General features: G+C 39.7%; 1 protein-coding gene across 1 annotated transcript in view; it reads left to right on the forward strand.

Moving 5' to 3' along the window:
* ROS1 (ROS proto-oncogene 1, receptor tyrosine kinase) overlaps nt 1–19,677 on the forward strand; it is a 97,433-nt gene that overhangs the window by 36,846 nt on the left and 40,910 nt on the right. The window contains 12 exon segments of the mRNA XM_074989117.1: nt 968–1,152; nt 2,301–2,492; nt 6,674–6,774; nt 10,980–11,194; nt 11,524–11,687; nt 12,125–12,287; nt 13,421–13,683; nt 14,587–14,650; nt 15,623–15,825; nt 16,831–17,042; nt 17,576–17,865; nt 18,895–19,071. Coding sequence (XP_074845218.1) covers nt 968–1,152; nt 2,301–2,492; nt 6,674–6,774; nt 10,980–11,194; nt 11,524–11,687; nt 12,125–12,287; nt 13,421–13,683; nt 14,587–14,650; nt 15,623–15,825; nt 16,831–17,042; nt 17,576–17,865; nt 18,895–19,071 — 2,229 coding nt within the window.

Raw genomic sequence — 19,677 nt, forward strand, 5'->3', positions numbered from 1 at the left:
TCTCTGTGTTCCCATGGTGGGCCTGTCTGCATTGGTCAGAGCTCCCCAGAATTGATGAAGGCACCTAAAAGATGAAAACTTTCATTACATCTCACTAGAGCTGAATGTGCAGTGAAGCAGTTTGAACTGAACCAAGTCTTGAGGCAGGAGCTTCCTGCACTCCCAGGTTCAAATTTATCCCTGGTGATATGCCATCAACGTGTTACACCAGGGATGAGTTGTGCTCCCTGGGCCAATTTCTTGTCTCTCTCTCTCTCTGTCTGTTTAACCTCAGTGTTTCAAACTACTGCAGAACTAGTGTCATTAGTGAGCCACCCAGAAAGCCAGACACTCTTGAAAATGTGGTCAGTGTAATAAGGTGATTGCTGTCTATAAGAGAGATCATGATGACCATCTCCCTAGAAGCTGAGTTATAGAGCTGTATGAACCTTTGCACATTGTTCATGCATTTGTAACTGGTGTGACCTGCTTCAGTCTTAAGGTACGTCTATACATATGGGGTTATGTACAATATAGCCATTGCATGACCCCCAGCCTGGGTGTAAATAACAGTGTAGACGGAGAGGTACAGCTTAAGTGAGTAAAGATGCAATTGAACTCCAGGGTATATGCCTTACACAACTCTGTAAATGCCCAAGCAGTGCCTCCCCCTAGCTACACTGCCACTTTCAGCAGTGTAATTTCCTGCTGCCTCCCTGTAGCCAACGTCTTCCCTGCCACAGTGCAAGCTGTGGCATCTGGGAAGGGCTCTGCAAGGTGGGGATAGTGGGGAAAGGTTCTGGTAGCTCTCTCCTTAACACTTTGGAAGAGCTTGCCCTCTACTCTAGCACATGGCTACATGCAGCCTGCATTCCACTGCTAGCATAGACACGGTCTTGGCTGGATATTTTTAATGGGTTTTGAAAAACTGGCATTTTAGTGACATCTTTGAGAAATAGCTGTGTGTATCATTTTTTCTTGCTTCAAGACATGGACTGGTATAATGACACTCTTTACTGGAGCAACTCAGTGGGGGAAGTTCATATGTGGTCCCTGAGCAGAAGAACTGGTGATGCCATTGAGAAGTCTCATATATCTGACATAAAAAAAGCAAGGATTGTGGCCTTTGATTGGTTGGGTCAGTATTTGTACTGGGCTGGCAAAGCAAATACGGTATGTAGGAGTGTTACAATGAGACTAACCTAAAGTAATCAATAACAAAGATTCTCCAATAATATTTGGAAAGATGTTTATTAACTCCTGTCTAACACTTGAGCTGCTGTTGACCCTTTACTTTTATAGTAGATCAACTTATAGCAACTACACCTTTGGTTCCACTGAGATGTTTCTTTTTCCAGTTATGAAAGAGCTTGAGATGGAATGTAATTATTAATTAAAACCGGGATACAGAACTGCAGGTGCAAAATATACCTATAAATATACTGATACTAACTATGTAGTGTTAGTGTTCAGCTAAAGATTGTCAAGTGAATCTCAATGGATGAAGACATGTACGTTTGTATTTATCCTTGTATTATATATTTATAAAGAAAAATTTAGGTATTTTGTTATGTATTAGGGTCCAATTTCAGAAATAATCTCTGATGTACTACTGTGTCACTGGGGATTGAAAAAAGGCAGGGCTTAGTTGTATGCTATAAAATTGTACCTGTAATTACTTGAGCATGAAATTATAGGGCCCCTTTGAAAACTAGAACATTGGGCTGGATTCTCCATTCCCTTGCATCCTACTTTACAGCAGTGCATAGTGAATGTGAACTGGTGTGAACTCTTATCAGTTCAAAAGGCAGGTGAACCAAGGAATGAAGAGAAGGATTAGGTGTTTCAGTTTTGCTTTTGTCACTAAGACTACATGTACACTACCATGGAAGATAGACTTGTTTAGGGTTGATCTTCCAGGGTTCAATTTCATGCATCTTGTTTGGATGTGCGAAGTCGAGCTCTCAGGGGTCACAGTCAACCCATGTAGTTCTTGTGAGATGCGAGGAGTAAGGGAGGTCGAAAGGAGAAATTCTTCTGTCACCCTTCCTCTGTAGAGACAGACAAGTTAGCCAAGCACAGATATGTCAATTGGCATAGCTAGAATTCTGTGTCTGCGGTCAACTTTCTTAGTCTCATATAGACATAGCCTTGATGGCAGATCCTTATTACTAATTTTGCATAATTCTTTATGTGACACTTTAAACACATGAGCCTGAAATACACAACTGTGAAATTGTCACATACATGTATTCCTAAGCTATGCTCTGTGATTGATAAGTAATATGTGAGGAGCTTTGCTGTTCCCTTCCTCCCCCCAGATCTACAGAAAATCTCCTCTGGTAAGACGCTCAGATGTTGTGGTGCATGTTGCATTCCTGGTGAAGGATCTTGTGGCTGATGCAGTCCATGGCTGTCTGTACTGGGCCACAACTTACTCAGTGGAAAGCACCAAACTGAATGGAGAGCACTACCATATGTTACAAGAGCAGCCACGGTTTTCGGGTAAACAGGTGACTAATATTTAAAAAGGCGTGTTTTTAGTGCCTATTTGCATAGGCTACATCACTATTAGTAACAATACAGCTTTCATTTGTTATTGGGTATACCTTATCATTACTCCATAATGGTTAATCCATACAATTATTACTTTACTGAGTAATCATTGTGGAAGTATGAGTTTGAATAACTGTATTGAACAATATTTGTGTTGAGTTTTAAACTTCAGTGGTCATTTCCCTACTGCAGTTGCACAGAATGTGCGCTATTTTGCATTTGGACAGAGCTGTGGTATCTCAAAATAGCCCTGTACAGTGGTAACTGTGGATGTAACCTACACTGTGACAGGGTGTGGTTCCACTGTCCCATGTAGTGGCACCCAGACCATTTACAGAAAGAAAAAATAAGCCTCCTCTACAGCCTTAGCTGCTAGGCTGCTGGTATTTAGCTCAAGCTAGAGAGACACATGCACTAAGCTTTGGAAGTTCCAGGTTTGAATCTCCTTGTTGGTGGTTGCATCGGTAACTATTAATTTTTAACAATGACCACTGTAAATCCAGAAGTTCCCCAGCTGGCATAAATCATGTTGGCTTCACTGAAATCCTGACTGTTGCTGAATGTTCAAAATGACACTGAGAGAAAAATATTGCATTACTGGTTTCCTGATGATCATTTTATCTTCTCTACCCACTTTGTACCCACCAAACCTTTTTGGGGCTAAGAACCATAGTTTGGCTTTTATGGCACAGCACTGACTAGGCTGTCACACACGTGAATTTTTACCTATCTGGACAATGATGTCCAAAGTTTCTCATCTGTTCCCAAAATAGAATTACCCTTGTGGTTGTTTGTGACTCTTGCAAGCAAATCAGTCTTATCATATCAAGTTGGAACATAAACTTTTAAAAACATTTTTCTACTGTGTGGATGGTAACGAATAACCATCTGAATTTCTAGTATGTAAAGCTTAAATATTGAGCAGCACTGGCCTGTCCTTTTGAAGGAGACAAGCAATTCAAAAGCTCAGTTAGTCTTATATGTCTTTTTTGTTTCAACAGCTCTGTGCGAGAGGGCTCAACTAGTACATCGAAGGGCAAATTCTGGTAATACAAAAAACATATTATAATCTTAAATACAGAAGAATTAAAAAGTTTTTGCAACACAGAAAAATATTTCCATGTTGTAATGCAACAGACCAGGGTTTCCCAAACTTTATATAGTTGGAACCCAGGTTTTTTTGGTACCTTTTTTTTGTGGCCCAAAAATATAAATGCATATTAAAAAAATAAACAAAACAATGAATAAAGAATGAATACATTTTCACTTTTTATTATTTATTCACAATAATAATAGTACATAATAATATAAATCTCGATGTAAAATACTTAAGTGCCTAACTTATTATTATCTTAATTCTGCAGGAAAATACAAAATGTAGCAATTAATAGGATCATGCCGATAATTTGTATATTTTCTAAGGACCGGTATTTTTTTCCAAGTGTCAGTACTGGGCCACAGACCACACTTTGGGAAATGCTGCAACAGACCAATTCAGCATTCGATTAGTTTCTTTATACCTCATGTTCAATGAGGTCTGTGCAGACTTCCTATCAGGAAGATGTCAATTTCCCATGCTCTGTGGTGCACCTACCTAACAATATTAGATTTCTCCCTAGCAATCTGCTTGTACTCCAATGATAAGATTTGATAATTCTTACATTCATCCATGCTTCTTAAAGTCACCCTTGCCATGCTTTCTTCCCTTATCCATTTCTTTGAACTCTTGCAGTAGCTCCCCATGTCAACATCAAGCTTCTCATCCTCAGTGTCAAGGCCTTTGCCAACTCTGCAGCTGCCTGCTTAGTTGCTGTTGTCATTTCACTCTGATTGCCATTTATGAGCCAATGACTGGGGCCTTTTGGTGTTACCACGGTGCACATAAGATTGCAATTAACAATAGTTAATTAAATGCCCTATAACTATTGTCTCTGTAGATGGGAATTTATTTTATGAATATTTAATTCTTTGCTGAAGTTTACTGATCTTATGTTTTAAAACAAAATTAATAGAATATTAAATAGCTCATTGCGAGATCTTCCACGATCTGGAAGTATTCTCTTTTTGGCCTTTTAAAACGTGAGTCCTGGAGTACACCTATGATTTGGTAGGGCTCCTAAACAACTATAGGTACCTGGGCAGTGGTGAGTAGGTTAACTGTTTTACACAAAAACTTGGCATTTGGGTAGCACTTCATACCCCTGTCTTGCAGCTGGTGTATATTGGGATAACTCTGTTGACTTCTGGCTTACACCGGCTGTGAGGATCTGGTCCGGTATGTTCAAAGCAGCGTATAAACATTGACTGTTCTTTACAATATATTTGTGAGGTCAGTAAATTATAAAGGATGCTGCAAGTGGTATGTGCCAGAACCCTGTTGGGTACTGTGTCATGAGTTATGATAGGTCAAGTGTTATTTCAAGAGACTAAATTTATGTTGCATCTTATGCTATAGGATTACATTACAGGATAACAGCTATACATCATGTTCAGAGATTAATGCCTGCCACACCATGGAAAAAATCTGTCTATTTTTGTAGCACATGAAAGGGAAGATGTTAACTTACTGCATGACCCCTGAATATGAATAGTACACTTTTTTTTTTTTTTTGCTTTAATTTAAGTGTTAAAGGACGGAGATGAGCAAGCCTGAATTAATGGAAGAAGGTAATAGTGGTGGAGAGAAATCCAAAATGGCTAAAGAACACAAATATTGTACTGGGGAGCTGGAGACAAAATTTGATATAGAACATATCAGTGAGAGCAGGTCAGAGGGATATAATTTGTAATATAAATAATATATAGACTCCTAATCTGGCTACACTAACTCTCATACCAAGAATAGTTTTTGTAAAGAAAATTTACAAGAGCTATAATTCAGACCTTGAATTTCTGACAAGAAGTATCAACAGGTATATGATGTGAATTGCATTTTACCATCAAAGAGATGGTAAGTGATATGGTATTTGTTTTGCTCTTTTGTGCCAATGTCTTTGTTTCTGGTGAGTGAGAGGTAAAACAATGGATGCTCCATTTACATGCATGATAAAATCTTAACATTTAAAAAAGGTGGGAGATCTATTGCTTGATGAGAGTAGAGTTTGGGAAATGTCAAGACAAAATTTCAGAGTGACATCAGCCTTCTCTGTAATTCGGCACTCACTGTTTTGTGCATGCAACAGTTTGCGGAAACAGTTAGCTGAGGGTTCACATGTTGGAATTCAGCTACCTAATCTGTGGACGTAAATCTTGTTTTCACTCACAAACCAGGTCAATAGATACTTACTTCCACCATTTACATACAAAGTATTGCACATACTATAGACTGCAAGTGTGAAATTACATGATGTATTTGACACATTTGGGCTAATTAAAAATGCAACTAATTTTTGTGTTGTGCAGGTGAGAGTAAAGAAATAGAGTAGAGTAGATAGTAGGGTTATGAGGAATGTTTTTCAGACTATTACTAAATGAAAGTGATGATATGCTTCTATTTTGAATGTAAATCTTAATTAAACATTTTCCAATCAATTAATATATCATTTTCAATAACATATGAAATCAGACTCTGTATAAGCTGCCCTTATTTTGATTGCCCAGAAGTGATACAATTTATGTAAAATCAAATTGTAAAAACTCAATCAGAACCTCGGCAATATTACTGTAAAGCCTGGCACTGGTTTTCAGATGGAAACCAGCGACCTGTTTTGGACAGAGGACATTAAAATGCCAGAGGTGTTTATGCAACTTTAGAAATGGGCAGCTTCATTAACTAATTGATATAGTGCTGCAATACTATCTGAGGTATTCAGATGCTACAGGGATGAGCAACATAGCAGATGCTCATAAATTTAATTAAACATCTGCTATGAATTGGTGTCACTCTGCTGACATCAATAAAATGGTACTGCTTTACACCAAATTGAGGATGTTTTTATATCGTTTTTATCCTTTTTTTATTGTGTCTGACGTAAACTGAAAAAGCATTGTGATAGAGAATTTTTATTTTCTAGTAAAGAGCCAAGAGCAACAGTGCAACACATCTTTCAAAACTGAAGGGATCTTCCTATTATATTCATTCATTTCCATGATGTATTCATTTTGTTAATTTTCCTGTTTGAATTCTTCTGTCTTGTAGGTAATTGCTCTAACCTTGGATCTTAGTGATGGATTTCTCTACTGGTTTGTGCAAGACAGCCTGTGCCTAAATTTGTACAGAGTACCACTTTATGGAGAGAGGTAACAGTATTTCCATGTGTGCATCTCCTTCTCTCTTTCTAACACTATCAGAATTCTAGTGCATCCTTTATTTTGTGAACAACAAGTCTTTTGGCACCTTAGAGTCTAACAGATATTTTGGAGCACAAGCTTTCGTGGGCAAAGACCCACTTCATCGGATGCATGAGTGCATCTTTGACTTGTAACATTAGAAAATAAGTGGTTAGTTTTCCATGTTATCTTGAATCTGGAACATTTTTGAAACCTGACACTTCTCCAGTATCAAGGGCAGCCATTTATTTTCCTTGCCTTTTGATTAGGACTAGAATTTGCAACCCTTATTCACATCAGCACTCAGTAGTCTCTTTGACACCATGAATATGAGATGGCTGTATTATTCACAAATGGCAAAACCAAGAGTGAGTGTCATAGGTCACAGAATCACAGAATCACAGGGCTGGAAGGGACCTCAGGAGGTCATCTAGTCCAGCCCCCTGCTTCAAGCAGGATCAACCCCCACTAAGTCATCCCAGCCAGGACCTTGGCCAGCTGGGACTTAAAAACTTCAAGGGATGGAGAATCCACCACCTCTCTAGGCAACGCATTCCGATGCTTCACCACCTGCCTGGTGAAGTAGTTTTTCCTAATATCTAACCTACACTGCTCCATCTTCAACTTCAGACCATTACGCCTTGTTCTGCCATCTGACACCACTGAGAACAGTTTCTCATCCTCCTTTTTTGAGCTCCCCTTCAGGAGGGTGAAGGCTGCTGTTAAATCACCTCTAAGTCTTCTCTTCTGTAAACTAAACAAGCCCAAATCCCTCAGCCTATCCTCATAGATCTCGTTCTCCAGACCCTTAATCATTTTTGTTGCCCTTTGCTGAACCTACTCCAGCAAATCCACATCCTTTATATACTGGGGGGCCCAAAACTGGACACAATATTCCAGATGTGGCCTCACCAGTGCCGAATAAAGAGGAATAACTACTTCTCTAGATCTGCTCGAAATGCCCCTCCTAATGTACCCTAGTATGCTGTTAGCCTTCTTGGCTACAAGGGCACACTGTTTACTCATATCCAGCTTTTCATCCACCATAACCCCTAGGTCCCTTTCCATCGTACTGCTGCTGAGCCAGTCGGTCCCTAGCCTATAACAATGCTTGGGATTCTTCTGCCCCAGGTGCAGGACTCTACACTTCTCCTTATCGAACCGCATCAGATTTCTTTTGGCCCAGTCCTCCAATTTATCCAGGTCCCTCTGGATCCTCTCTCTACCCTCCAACGAATCTACCTCTCCTGCTAGTTTTGTGTCATCTGCAAACTTGCTGAGGGTGCAATCCAGTCCCTCATCCAGGTCATTAATAAAGATGTTGAATAACACTGGCCCCAGAACCGAGCCTTGCGGCACTCTACTTGAAATAGACCGCCATGTAGATATTGAGCCACTGACCACTACCTGTTGGGCCCAACCATCAAGCCAGCTCTCTATCCATCTTATAGTCCAAGGATCCAATCCATATTTCCTTAATTTATGAACAAGAATATTGTGGGAGACTGTATCAAAAGCCTTGCTGAAGTCAAGGTATATCACATCCACTGACTTCCCCATGTCCACAGAGCTTGTTACCTCGTCATAGAAGCTAATCAGATTGGTCAGGCAGGACTTGCCCCTGGTGAATCCATGTTGGCTACTTTTGATCACTTTCCCCTCTTCCAAGTACTCCAAAACAGATTCCTTGAGGAGTCTCTCCATTATTTTCCCAGGGATTGAGGTAGGTCACATCAGATGAATGTTGATCAGCCCTTTATATCACTTTTGGCATGTGCCATGTAAGCACAGAAAAACTACTTGCAGACATTTTAAAACTTTTTTGGAGCAATATTTTGGCATCCCTTCATATGTAAAGCTTCTCTTAGTTACTGCATGTCCAACTCTACAGGAATCAGACTGAACCTCTAAAATTACTTAAGAGGCAAGTGTGTTTCATGTGCCATCTTATGCTATATCTAACCTATGAGCAAAGGGCGTGCTTTTCCTTACTCATCTACGAAAACCTGTGCTAGCTGTCATTGAGCTAGTACAAGTATAAATATCAATGTAAATTGGTTAGCACTGGTAGCAGCAGTGGAGGCATGGGTGAGCCGTACCCAGTACAAACCCACCAGAAATCAGTGGGCAAGTATTTGGCACAGCTCAGCTGTGCTTCACCATCTCCACTAGTGCTACTGCTGCCACACTGCTCGTTACACTTATGCTAACACAAGGACAGCTAGCATAAGTAAGGGCACAAGAGCAGGAGAATCTCAATCCTAGGTTGCATTGTAAATGTTGCCTTGTAGGCAATCAGCTAAATGTTCAGACTGATCCCAGCCTCACTGGTGGCCAGTGCCCAATGAACACCTAATAATCAAAACATATTGGTTAGAGTTAGTGTTAGGGGGTTACACTTGCAACTCAATTGTGAACCAGCTGCAAGGCATAAATCATCATCTTTGGTATTTAGAGCAAAGAGGGTGGGAGTAATCAATTTCAATGGACCAAACAGCATATCTAAGCCTTTCAAATCTCTTTCGGAGAGCATGTGTCAAAGTGGACAGATATTTCTAACGTGATAAAATGATGTCTTAGTAATCTAGCTAATCCATTGCCCAGAAGATAAATTGGGATCAAAGAATACCTCTAAGATTTGACACAGAAATGGCATGGTAGATCAAATCACCATTGGAACAACTGGAAGGAAAGGTTAACAGCTTTTAATAAATAAGGGCATGTTACCCTGAAAACAATCAGCTCAATTCAGCCTGGGGGTCTGATCCTGTTGCCATTAAAGTCCAGATCATGTTGTCCATTGATTTCAGTGGGAACAGAAGTGGGCTCTAACGAGCGCTGCAGATCCACTTGCAAGGGGAGACCAGTTTTCAAAATGTTCAGTTCTGCATTTATGCTCTAACATGAGCATCAGTAGGTACTGACTGGTGCAACATTGAGGGGAACTGAATGCCTGATTTAGGCTTCCAAGTCTGGAACCTGGGCATAGAGTTTCATTCCTCATATGGAAATAATGTGACAGTACACTGGAGATTTGCCAGGCAATTATATGTGTGGCTGCTGATTGGCTGGCTGCAGGTTTCCAGTGAGTTTTTTTGTCTGTTTTAAGACTCGGTGAACTTTATTACATCACCAAGAAATGAAGAAGAAACTCATCTCTGTGCTTATGGGTCTTTCCCAGAAGGCTGAACAAAGTCAATGAGCGGCATTAAGTCAAGTTCCTATTACCGTTGGCCCTAACCCATGCAATAGATCTGAAAGTGTCTCTGAGACAGAAGTTTGTATTGAGTCACTCTGCCAGGGGCACAGGCAGATCTTTGCAGAAACTCTTTGCTCCTTAGTCCTGAAGGGATCACTGTCTCTTTCATATTTGTTTTTTTTTGTTTTTTTTTGTTAGCAGTGGGAGAGAGGAAGGTTTGGGAAACTGACCACTGTGCTGTGTCACCAAAAGCCATGGCTGAATCAGCAACTTTTGTTAACTTTTGCTGCTATTACCCTTGCTCATATTTATTTATGGATAATATCATCACACTGGTGTCCTCTTCCAGTTAGTGGACAAATCATCCCTTGGCTGGACTCACTAAGTGGGCATCCAGACTTGTTCTTCTGTGTGCTCTGTTGGCAGCAGTTGTCCCAAGTGAGTCCTGGAAGAGCTCCTTCAGCCAGCCTTTTGGAGCTGCTCTAACCCTTGTTAGCCTAGAAATCACTGTTTGTGTGTCTTACAAGGTGGTGGGGAATTTCAGTAGAGTGCAGAGGCAGCAGTCCAGAAAATTAAAAGTAGAAAACACGACAAAAAAGGCCACCTGTGGACAATGGCACACTAACATGGAAGCTACTGTTAATCAAAATGAGAGAATCATTTTCAGCTGTACAGAAAAAAACAGATGTCTTTAATAAATTGTGCTGTCTGTTTTTGAATAATTTATAATATTTTAGCATGAAGATCACTTCGTTTTAAAGGTGTCATAAGAGGTGAAGAAACAAGGTAATGTTTTGATGCTTTTCAGTGGAGGGGAGGGACAGGAATAGAAAGAAAACCTTTTAATTTTTCCTTAGTACTTGTGTAGAGAGAAGGAATTGAAGGATATAGTTTAAAGTATCAAAGTGTATTGCATAGATCCCTTTCTTCTTACAAAGCAAGTTGTGGTTTAGGTAATGCCATATTTTCTTCACAGTTGTGGTAATGCTATAATCACTGAATTTGCAAGATGGAGTTCTTCAGAAGTATCCTACAGTGCACTCCTGTATTACAGTGGACGATTGTTCTGGATTAACGGCTACTGGTTCATTACGACACAAGAAGTCAATCAGAGTATTAATATCCCCTTTTCACAGCCAGCAGAGTTTTCAGCTTTTACCCTTGTTCAGAGGTCACTCAAACCTCTGCCAGGTATTTGGTTTTCTGATCTACAGACTTTTAAAAATGTATCCACTATGAGCCTGTAATTCTTGCATCTTAACTTGTGAGTGTGAAAAGATGTGAATATAGATCTCTTTTTAATACATTTATCAGACTAGAGATGGATCACCTATAGCTATATGAACCACTAGAAGCCAAATCAAATGATACTGACATGGCCTAACCAACATAAATCATTTTATTATTAATCATATATTAAATGATGTTAATTAAATTTGTGCTCATAAGTCACTGAGGCAGACTTGTAAATTCCACCCATTGTTCATCATCCTTATTTTTTGTCATTTTTTGGACCACAGGGAACTTTTCCTCTCCACCCAAAGTGATTCCAGACTCAATTCTGGAATCTTCCTTGAGGATTGAAGGAAATGCTTCACATTTTCACATCCTTTGGAACGCTTCCACCACTGTGGAATGGGGCACTGTCTTCTACTGTGTGGAGTCCAAGGTTCTACAGACCAGGGTATTCATGAGATTCCTTCCTATTATCTGGAATTATTGCTCCTAGACACTGACAATTTTAAAAATTAGGCCTTTATGTAGACCTTTTCTAGATGTATGGGCATTATCTTCAAACTCTTCAGAAGATTGTCAGAAGGTCTTTGATTTTATAAACCAGCAAAATAGACCATACTATGTCTACTTGTAAGCTTCATCCACACTTGATTTTAGCACATTTGATAGACTATTGTTACACTTTAATCAAGGGGGAGGATCGTCTGGTGATGTAAATGATCACAGCTTCCATAGAAGTCAGTGGAACTATGAGAGTCCAATACAAATTTAATCTCCCCGATCTGTTTTTTTTTTGTTTGGGTTTTTTTTTTTGGTAAAAAGTAAAGACTTGGAATGTTTACCAAGTTTTTCTGAGAGGAGAACAATGTTTTGTGCTTATTATAGTTTGTGGATAGTGACCGGTGCCTGCCTCCTCGGAATCTGACAGTGCCAGCCTACAGAGTTGAAGGGCTGGAGCCCTATATGCTATTTGATTTTACTGTGACGCCTTATACCTACTGGGGGGAGGGACCTACAACGTCCACATCCCTTCGAGCTCCCGAGGAAGGTATTTGACTTTGCAATTGCATTCCTAATATTTAATGCACATAATAAGGCCTTGTTTATTTCATGGTGTTGGAGTTTTCTTAAGAGCTGTTAAGCTGCTTCCAAAGTTGTCTCACTGTGAGTTGAGATGAGTCATAGCAAATGCCTACATACTTTCTTGAATTGGTCTATCCACTGTTACAAGTGAATGAAAGCACCATTGTAGTAACACACATTTGAACAGACAATACATGGTGATATCCACTCCACTGCATAGAGGCTGGGTATCACAGGCTGAATATGGCATGGCCCCAGCCATGCTCTGCCCCCCAAATGCTTTACTGCAGTTCCAGCTCTCCTGTGCCTCAGGCTGGTTGGGGCTGGCACTGGTGGCCTGCCACTGGGACTCCAAGTGTCTGTGGCCACACTATCTGTCTGGAATTTGGGGCACTGGGACTGTGCCACCTGCCACCCGATGCTTTGGGTCTGGGGGCACTTGGGTGGCCCAGGGCTGGGGCAGAGGATCCATCAGTAGTGGGCTGTGTTCTCTGGGCTCTTGCAGGGGAGGGGATGGAGCAGAAGGGGAAAGGCCAGGGACTAGCTTTTCTTGACTGACAGTGAGGTTTCAGGTATGGAAAAAGAGTAAGGTGATGATCTGTTTTTGTTGTTTTGTTTTTTAATATGTGCGTGTTTATAAACTGATAAGATGTGTTGTTTAATGATAGGGACATTTGTGAAGTTCTGCTGTATGGAGTAGTGCTAATTTTGTGGGTTTTCATTGAACAAGCTAAAATCAACTACACATATGACCATGTAAAACATATAGCAGTCATGGTCATAGCTAGGGAGCTTTGGGAGCACTTGTTGGGACCACCTTGTCATTAAAACACACACTCATGCCTTCACACCACTACTTACTTAATGAAATAGTCAGTTTCTCCTCAAAATTAAATTCTTTTAAAAGGATAATTTTAGGCTGAAGTCTGAATTACACAAGTTGCTATATTCAAGTCTGAATGTATTTTCCCCTTTCTAGCAGCCTAGGTGCCATAAACTAATCTGTAGATGCCAGACTCAGGAGCTAAAGGCAGGGACTATCAAACATGAAATTTTAACACAAATTCTCTCCTATGTTTGTGTGTATTTTTAAAACAGTTCCGTCAGCACCTATAAATCCCAGAATATATGTGTCACATAATGGTACACATGAAGGCAAAGAGCGAGTATTAGTGGAATTTAGGTGGAATAAACCTAGGAGAGAAAATGGAGCATTAACAAAGTTCAGAGTTTACTATCAAACAGTAAATCAAAGTGGCACCAATGAGACTTTTGCAGAATGGAATATAAGTGACATTGCACCCTCTTTGATGTCCTTTTCACTCAAGGATGTGCTTCCCAGGCTGACAGTGAGGTTTCAGGTATGGAAAATGAATAAGACAATGCTCTGGGTTTTGGTTTTTTTTTGTTTTTGTTTTGTTTTTGATGTTATAACTATGACATGAGGTATTATCAAATGATTAGCATAGGGATGGGGCCAGAATTCCTAGTTTCTTTTTCTGCCTTTGTCATTGACTCACTGTTAGAACTTGGATAAATTATTTAACCACTCTGTGCTTTGTTGTGCTTGTCAGTATAATGAGGAGCACAGTACTACCTCTCATAGCTATTACACAGTCTTCAAGTGGCCTAAAGGAAAATTTCCTAGTTTCCAAGGCCCCTGTTAGATGTAGCAGGTTAAGTACAGATCCCAACAGAAGTCAGTTCCACAGAGCAAAGACAGCCCCACCACAGAAGAAGAGTGAAGAAGATTGAGGTGACACCTTATACCTGCTGACCTCTGATGACTCATGTTTAAATATACCATGGCACTGTGTTTTTCCTTATGAAGTGAGAACTGAGGTATCCCATAACACATGGTTTTGCAATACATTACATTAAAAAAACAAGGGGGCAGAGGAGGTGTGCTGCATCCTTGCCCAAGGATGAAGCCACAGGGCCTGCTGGAGAATGACAACACGAAGCAGCAAGACAGGTGCTCCCAGACTTCGCATCTAAAACAAGAATAACCTGTCTCCTGTACTTGGGGACCTAAAAGTGGTTAGTAGATGCAAGATGAACAGTCATTGCCCAGACCATCTTCAGAAGCCCCCTCCACTCAGTCCCTGGTCCAGCAAAGCACCTAAATGCCTGTTTAAATTTGAACGTGTGAGTTGGTGGAATTACTCATGTTCTCATCATGAAGCATGTGCATAAGTGGTCTCTGACCTGGGGCCTTAGTGGCCATTGCTGTGTAACATTTCTCCTGTTCCATTTATCTCCAGGTGCAAGCCTTCACGTCAGTGGGCCCAGGACCACTATCTAATATAGCAGAAGCTAACTCAGCAGGTATCAATATTCCCTACCACTCCTTGCAATGCAAGTGCTAATGGTGGAGTCAGGTCTTTGGTAATGATATATGGCGCCTTCTACCACTAGGCCCCAGGGTTTAAATATAGCTTGGTTTGGTAGTGGCCGTGGATGATTTGTGCAAATAACCACAAATTTATATTCTCTGTATGAAGGCAAAATGCCATATAATGTGTCTTAGCTTCTTTTCACTGTAATGAACTGTGACGATTATTTGAACTTTTCATTGGGCTGATGTAAAAAATATCTATTGCTGCAAACAACAGGCACTTTTGCCCATTTAATAGCATATGTGTAGTATGAGGCATTAGAACCCAAATCTCTACCCTTTGAGCAAGCAGAGATTTTCCATTGGCTGTTGGTATTATCAAAGCTTACACCCACTTTTGTACACACTCCACTAAAGCATGACATAGTCTCAAACAACAAGCAACTGTGATGCTCCATCCAGGAAATGGCCATACAAGCCACACATCAGCTATCACATTATTCTGTGTTGAAAGTAATATAAATGTTACCTTGAATGGCACCTTTGCAGCTCTTGGCTAAAAGTTCCTCTGTAGACATTGTTTTTCATTTAGTCCCAGTTCTCTTTCTTGTTGAATTTATGAAGGCAACAGTTGTATTAAACTACACCAGAATGGTTAACAGAAGTCTGAGTTTCCCTGGATACTGTGAATTGGAATGCTTTCTGAACACAAGTTGAATCACATTCTAGGCTAGCGCCCCAAACTACCTAGGAAATTATTTTAGAGCACAGTTCTTAGGAGGATGGCCATGCTGAGAAACTATCCAAAAATATTCTTGCATTTTTGTGGCTAGGGCAATTTCAAACATGCTTTGTGCAGGGCACTTATTAATTTTTGTTTAGTATCTGACATCATCATAATGAATTAATGTCATTGTCAGAGTGTGTGGTGTCAGTTGTTCTGTATCAATTTTCCCCTCCAGATCTTTTTCCGGTTCCAACTCTTATAAGTGTCTCTGCCAACAAGATGGTTTTTACGGACATAGACAGAAATCAAACCATCCAGAGTCTTGCAGTGAAAGGAGGTGTAAAGGTTGTCTGTTACACCGCTAATGATGCGACAATATATTATAGCCAGGAAGATTCCCTTTTTCTTCTGAACATACAGAATAATTCCAGGCTGCAGGTATTTCACTGTGCATTTCCTTGTTTGAAAGACGCATGTAAAATATGCATATTATTGCTGTTATTTTGGGGATAGTTATGTAATGAAATAGAGGACAATTACAATGTAAAAACTGAAAGGAGATGCCTGACAAACAGATAACTTTAAATGGGGAATTAGAAATATGGCCTTTCTGCTTTAATTATCGCCAGCTTGTATGTGATGCTTAGGCTGTGTCTACGCTAGGAACTAACTTCAAAGTTAGGCACTACCTCGGTGTAGGCAGCAGAGAGTCTGCACGTATTTTTCCGTTACTTCAAAGTTAACTTCGAAGTAGGGGGCCCAATTTCGAAGACCTTACTCCATTCCCAGAAATGGAGTAGTGCCCTACTTCGAAGTTTAACTTCAAAGTAGGGTGTGTGTAGATGCTCAACTTTGAAGTTGCTTACTTTGAAGTTGTACTTTGAAGTAAGCAATTTTGAAGTTATTTTTGTAGTGTAAGAGGCAGCCTTAGTGTAAGTTGTAGATGATAGCTTTTTTTTAATTTTTGTTATTTCTAGCAATATAAAAATCCTCATCCAGCCAGGAAAAATCTATTTTATCTGTATTTGTTACAGCTGGTTACAGTTTTTAAATGGAAAGTTTTCCTACAAAAATATGGTTTTGTTGAAACTGAAAGTTTTGGCTGAAAAATGTCAAAGTTTTTGGAAAAAAAAAAGAAATTTCCAAAAAAAGGTAGCCTGATGATAATTTTCATTTTGTATCAACATTTTGAAATAAGACAAGTTTCATTTCAACATGAAATGGCATTTTATTTATTTTATTTTAGAAAAGAAAATCAGCATCTTATACTGAAATACTGATTTGAAATGACAATTTGTGCTTCTGTCAAAATAGTCAAAATTCCTTGTTTGATGATTTTTTTTAAGTATTTCGACTTTAAAAATGTCCAGATTTTCCTCAGATTGAAAAAAAAAATCCTGCTTTCAGAGGTGCTGTTCTAATTGTTTTCTCATTTCCCTTAAGCTTTTCAAATCTGGATTTCTCCACAATGTCACAGCTATTGCAGTTGACTGGATCTCAAGACACCTCTTTGTTGCCTTCAAAACACCACGGAAAGGAACTCAAATATTTCTTGTGGATCTTGAACTCAAGGCAAAATCTCTTAAAACTTTGAACATCCAGTCAAGTAACCAGTCCCTGACTCTATTATCTCTCTCAACATACCCTTTCTTAAGGTATGGTGTGAAATGACTGATAACTTTTGTTTTTAATTTAATTGAAATACAACCATTTAAACAAATTAGTAGCTTTTAAAGCTAGAAGGGAACATGGCAATCATGTAGTCTGACCTATTGCGTTACACAGGCCATAAGATTAAGGAGTGAAATTCAACTTCTGGCTGAGCTAAAGTATATCTTTTAGAATGACATCCATTCTTGATTTAAATTCTTCATGTGGTGGTTCTACTGATGTGAAACTCCATTTATAATGAAGCAAAATTACAATTTTCTGCAATGTGCAAATTGCAATCCTGGTTATAGCAGATCTTTGTTTAAAGATATTCTGTTTAAAGGCAAACAAAACAAGCAAAAACCAATAAAAATCAACAACAACAAAAAAACCCTGCTACCACTCTGAGGGAATTCCACTGTATTTACCCTACAATAGCATGGATGATTCTATGGCTGTGGTCACTCCGACATGTATGTAAGGTAGGTTGTCCTGGAGCAAGATTTTCAATGATAAATGATAACCTTTTGTCTGACAGCCGTCTGTACTGGATGGAAGCCTTTGATTCAGGCTGCTGGATATTTTACTATGATATAATGAATAACACCATACACCACATTTTGGGGAACACATCTTTGCAACATCAGACAAGAAGAAGCAACTGCAGTTGCAATCTGATGGAAACAGACCTGGGAAGAGCAATGACTATAGATATGTCTGATTCCAAGAAATCCCAGATTTTCTTTATCAAAGGAAGGGATGAAATCTGGGCCTCAGATTTAGAAGGATGCTACTGCTGGAGGGTAATCAGAATTCCTGATCTTCTAGGTGAGGTTGCTGTGAAGCATTTTTAATTCTTAGTTTGTTCCATACTATTCCTTCAAAGAATTTACTTTTCAGTAAAAATAACACAATGCTGATCTTGGATTTTGAAATGAAGACTGAAAAAGACCTCTTTGACTGTGTATTCAGTTGTGCTTGCCATTGAAACAGAACAGGAAAAGGAACTGGGTGGGATCTTGGTACAAACTATTATTTCCCATTAACTCATCCATCGGATAGACCCAGGGCAGCATCAACTCCTGCCGCTTGTCAGTGGGCAGTGCTGTATCTACCACAGCGTCATATTACATAGAGTGGGCTTAATATTAGAAATATGTTTCTTGACAAGATAGCTACTTCCCACAACCAATGAGAGATGCCAAAGTGTAAGACTGGGCTCAGTATTTCCCTGCTCATCATCAGTGGAATGGCAGGAATGTGGTGAAGGTGCTTCATGAACTAAAAGTCTATTTATAGCATGACTCATACACTGATCATTCTTATGATGGTAATCCAGGCTCTGTTTTCATCCTGGTCCTAGAAACTGTCACCACACAGAAAACTGTCCTATTACAAAAGAGTCTATGTGGGATCTGTAGTTTTCCTACCGTCCAGAGCAGGTGCTGGTTTTTAAGATCTCGTCTTGGAAACAAGGGATTGTCTCTTCCGTAAGGGAAGGATTCCATTCATGGTGAATGATGAGCTACAGTTTTGTGTTATATGGTTACCAGTGTTTATTATTATTGAACTACACTTTCTGTAATTGATCTTAACCATAATAATTGGTTAAGAAGAGAAAATGTCAAATGTATAGTCTTTAAAGAGGGAAATGTTTCACCTTTCTGAGACATGTCAGAAAATGTCAGAAGTCTTTTTTTTTTTTTCCAGGAGGATCTTTCCAAAGGCTCATGTGTGAGTTTAAGATTCACCTCACTTTAACTCGCAGTGGGACTGGATATCGACCTGCACATTTGCCTTTGAAAATCAGCCCCTTAATTTTATTTTGAAACTTAACTCTGTCATATTTTTCAACAGACGTGACCATTGGTAGTTTGACTGTTGACAGACAGTTTATATACTGGAGTATTGTGACAAAGGACTATACAACAATTCATCAAGCCAATAAGGAAAGCAAAACCCCCTTCTTTCAGGAAAGAGCGCAGGGACAGGTGCAAATCTTAGCCTACAGCACAGCCATGCAGCCCTATCCAGGTAATGCATTTTTAAAATGTTAACATCTCTTTTTAAAATAATGTATTTGGGTTATAAATTATTCTGGAAGTGTTGATTTAAAATTTACCAGCCAACTGCAGATGGATTTCAGAGAAAAATAATGTAGATAGGTAGGGCAGTACAATCAATTGTAATTTGGGACCAATCATAGAAGGTAGAATGGAAGCTGAGAACTGACTGCATGTTATATTGTGTCAGAGTACATCATGAACAGAGATGCTACATACCACCCATGAATGTGGGCTATGACTAGTGGACAATAAACCTTCAAAAAGAATTTGGAACTTGTGGGTCGTTCGGATAGAGGTGATTTACAGTGCAACAAAAAGAAACTCCCCGAGGCTAAAAGGGGGAGAATCCCAGAGAACCTTCCCCCTAAGGAGAGGAAAGCTAGACTCACAGGGCCGTGCCCCAAACTGACATTACAGCCTGGAGTAAGTGGGCTGAAGTCTGACACCTTGGGCCCCTAGGCACCACAGGGACCTAGCTACTAGGCTACCCTGCCACATTGGGACCTGCCTACACGGTATAGGATGAGCATCCATCCTGTTTTAGGTGGGACAGTCCTACACTGTGGGTGCCAGA

This window comes from Carettochelys insculpta, chromosome 3 (genome assembly GCF_033958435.1).
Source record: "Carettochelys insculpta isolate YL-2023 chromosome 3, ASM3395843v1, whole genome shotgun sequence".
Classification (NCBI taxonomy): Eukaryota; Metazoa; Chordata; order Testudines; family Carettochelyidae; genus Carettochelys; species Carettochelys insculpta.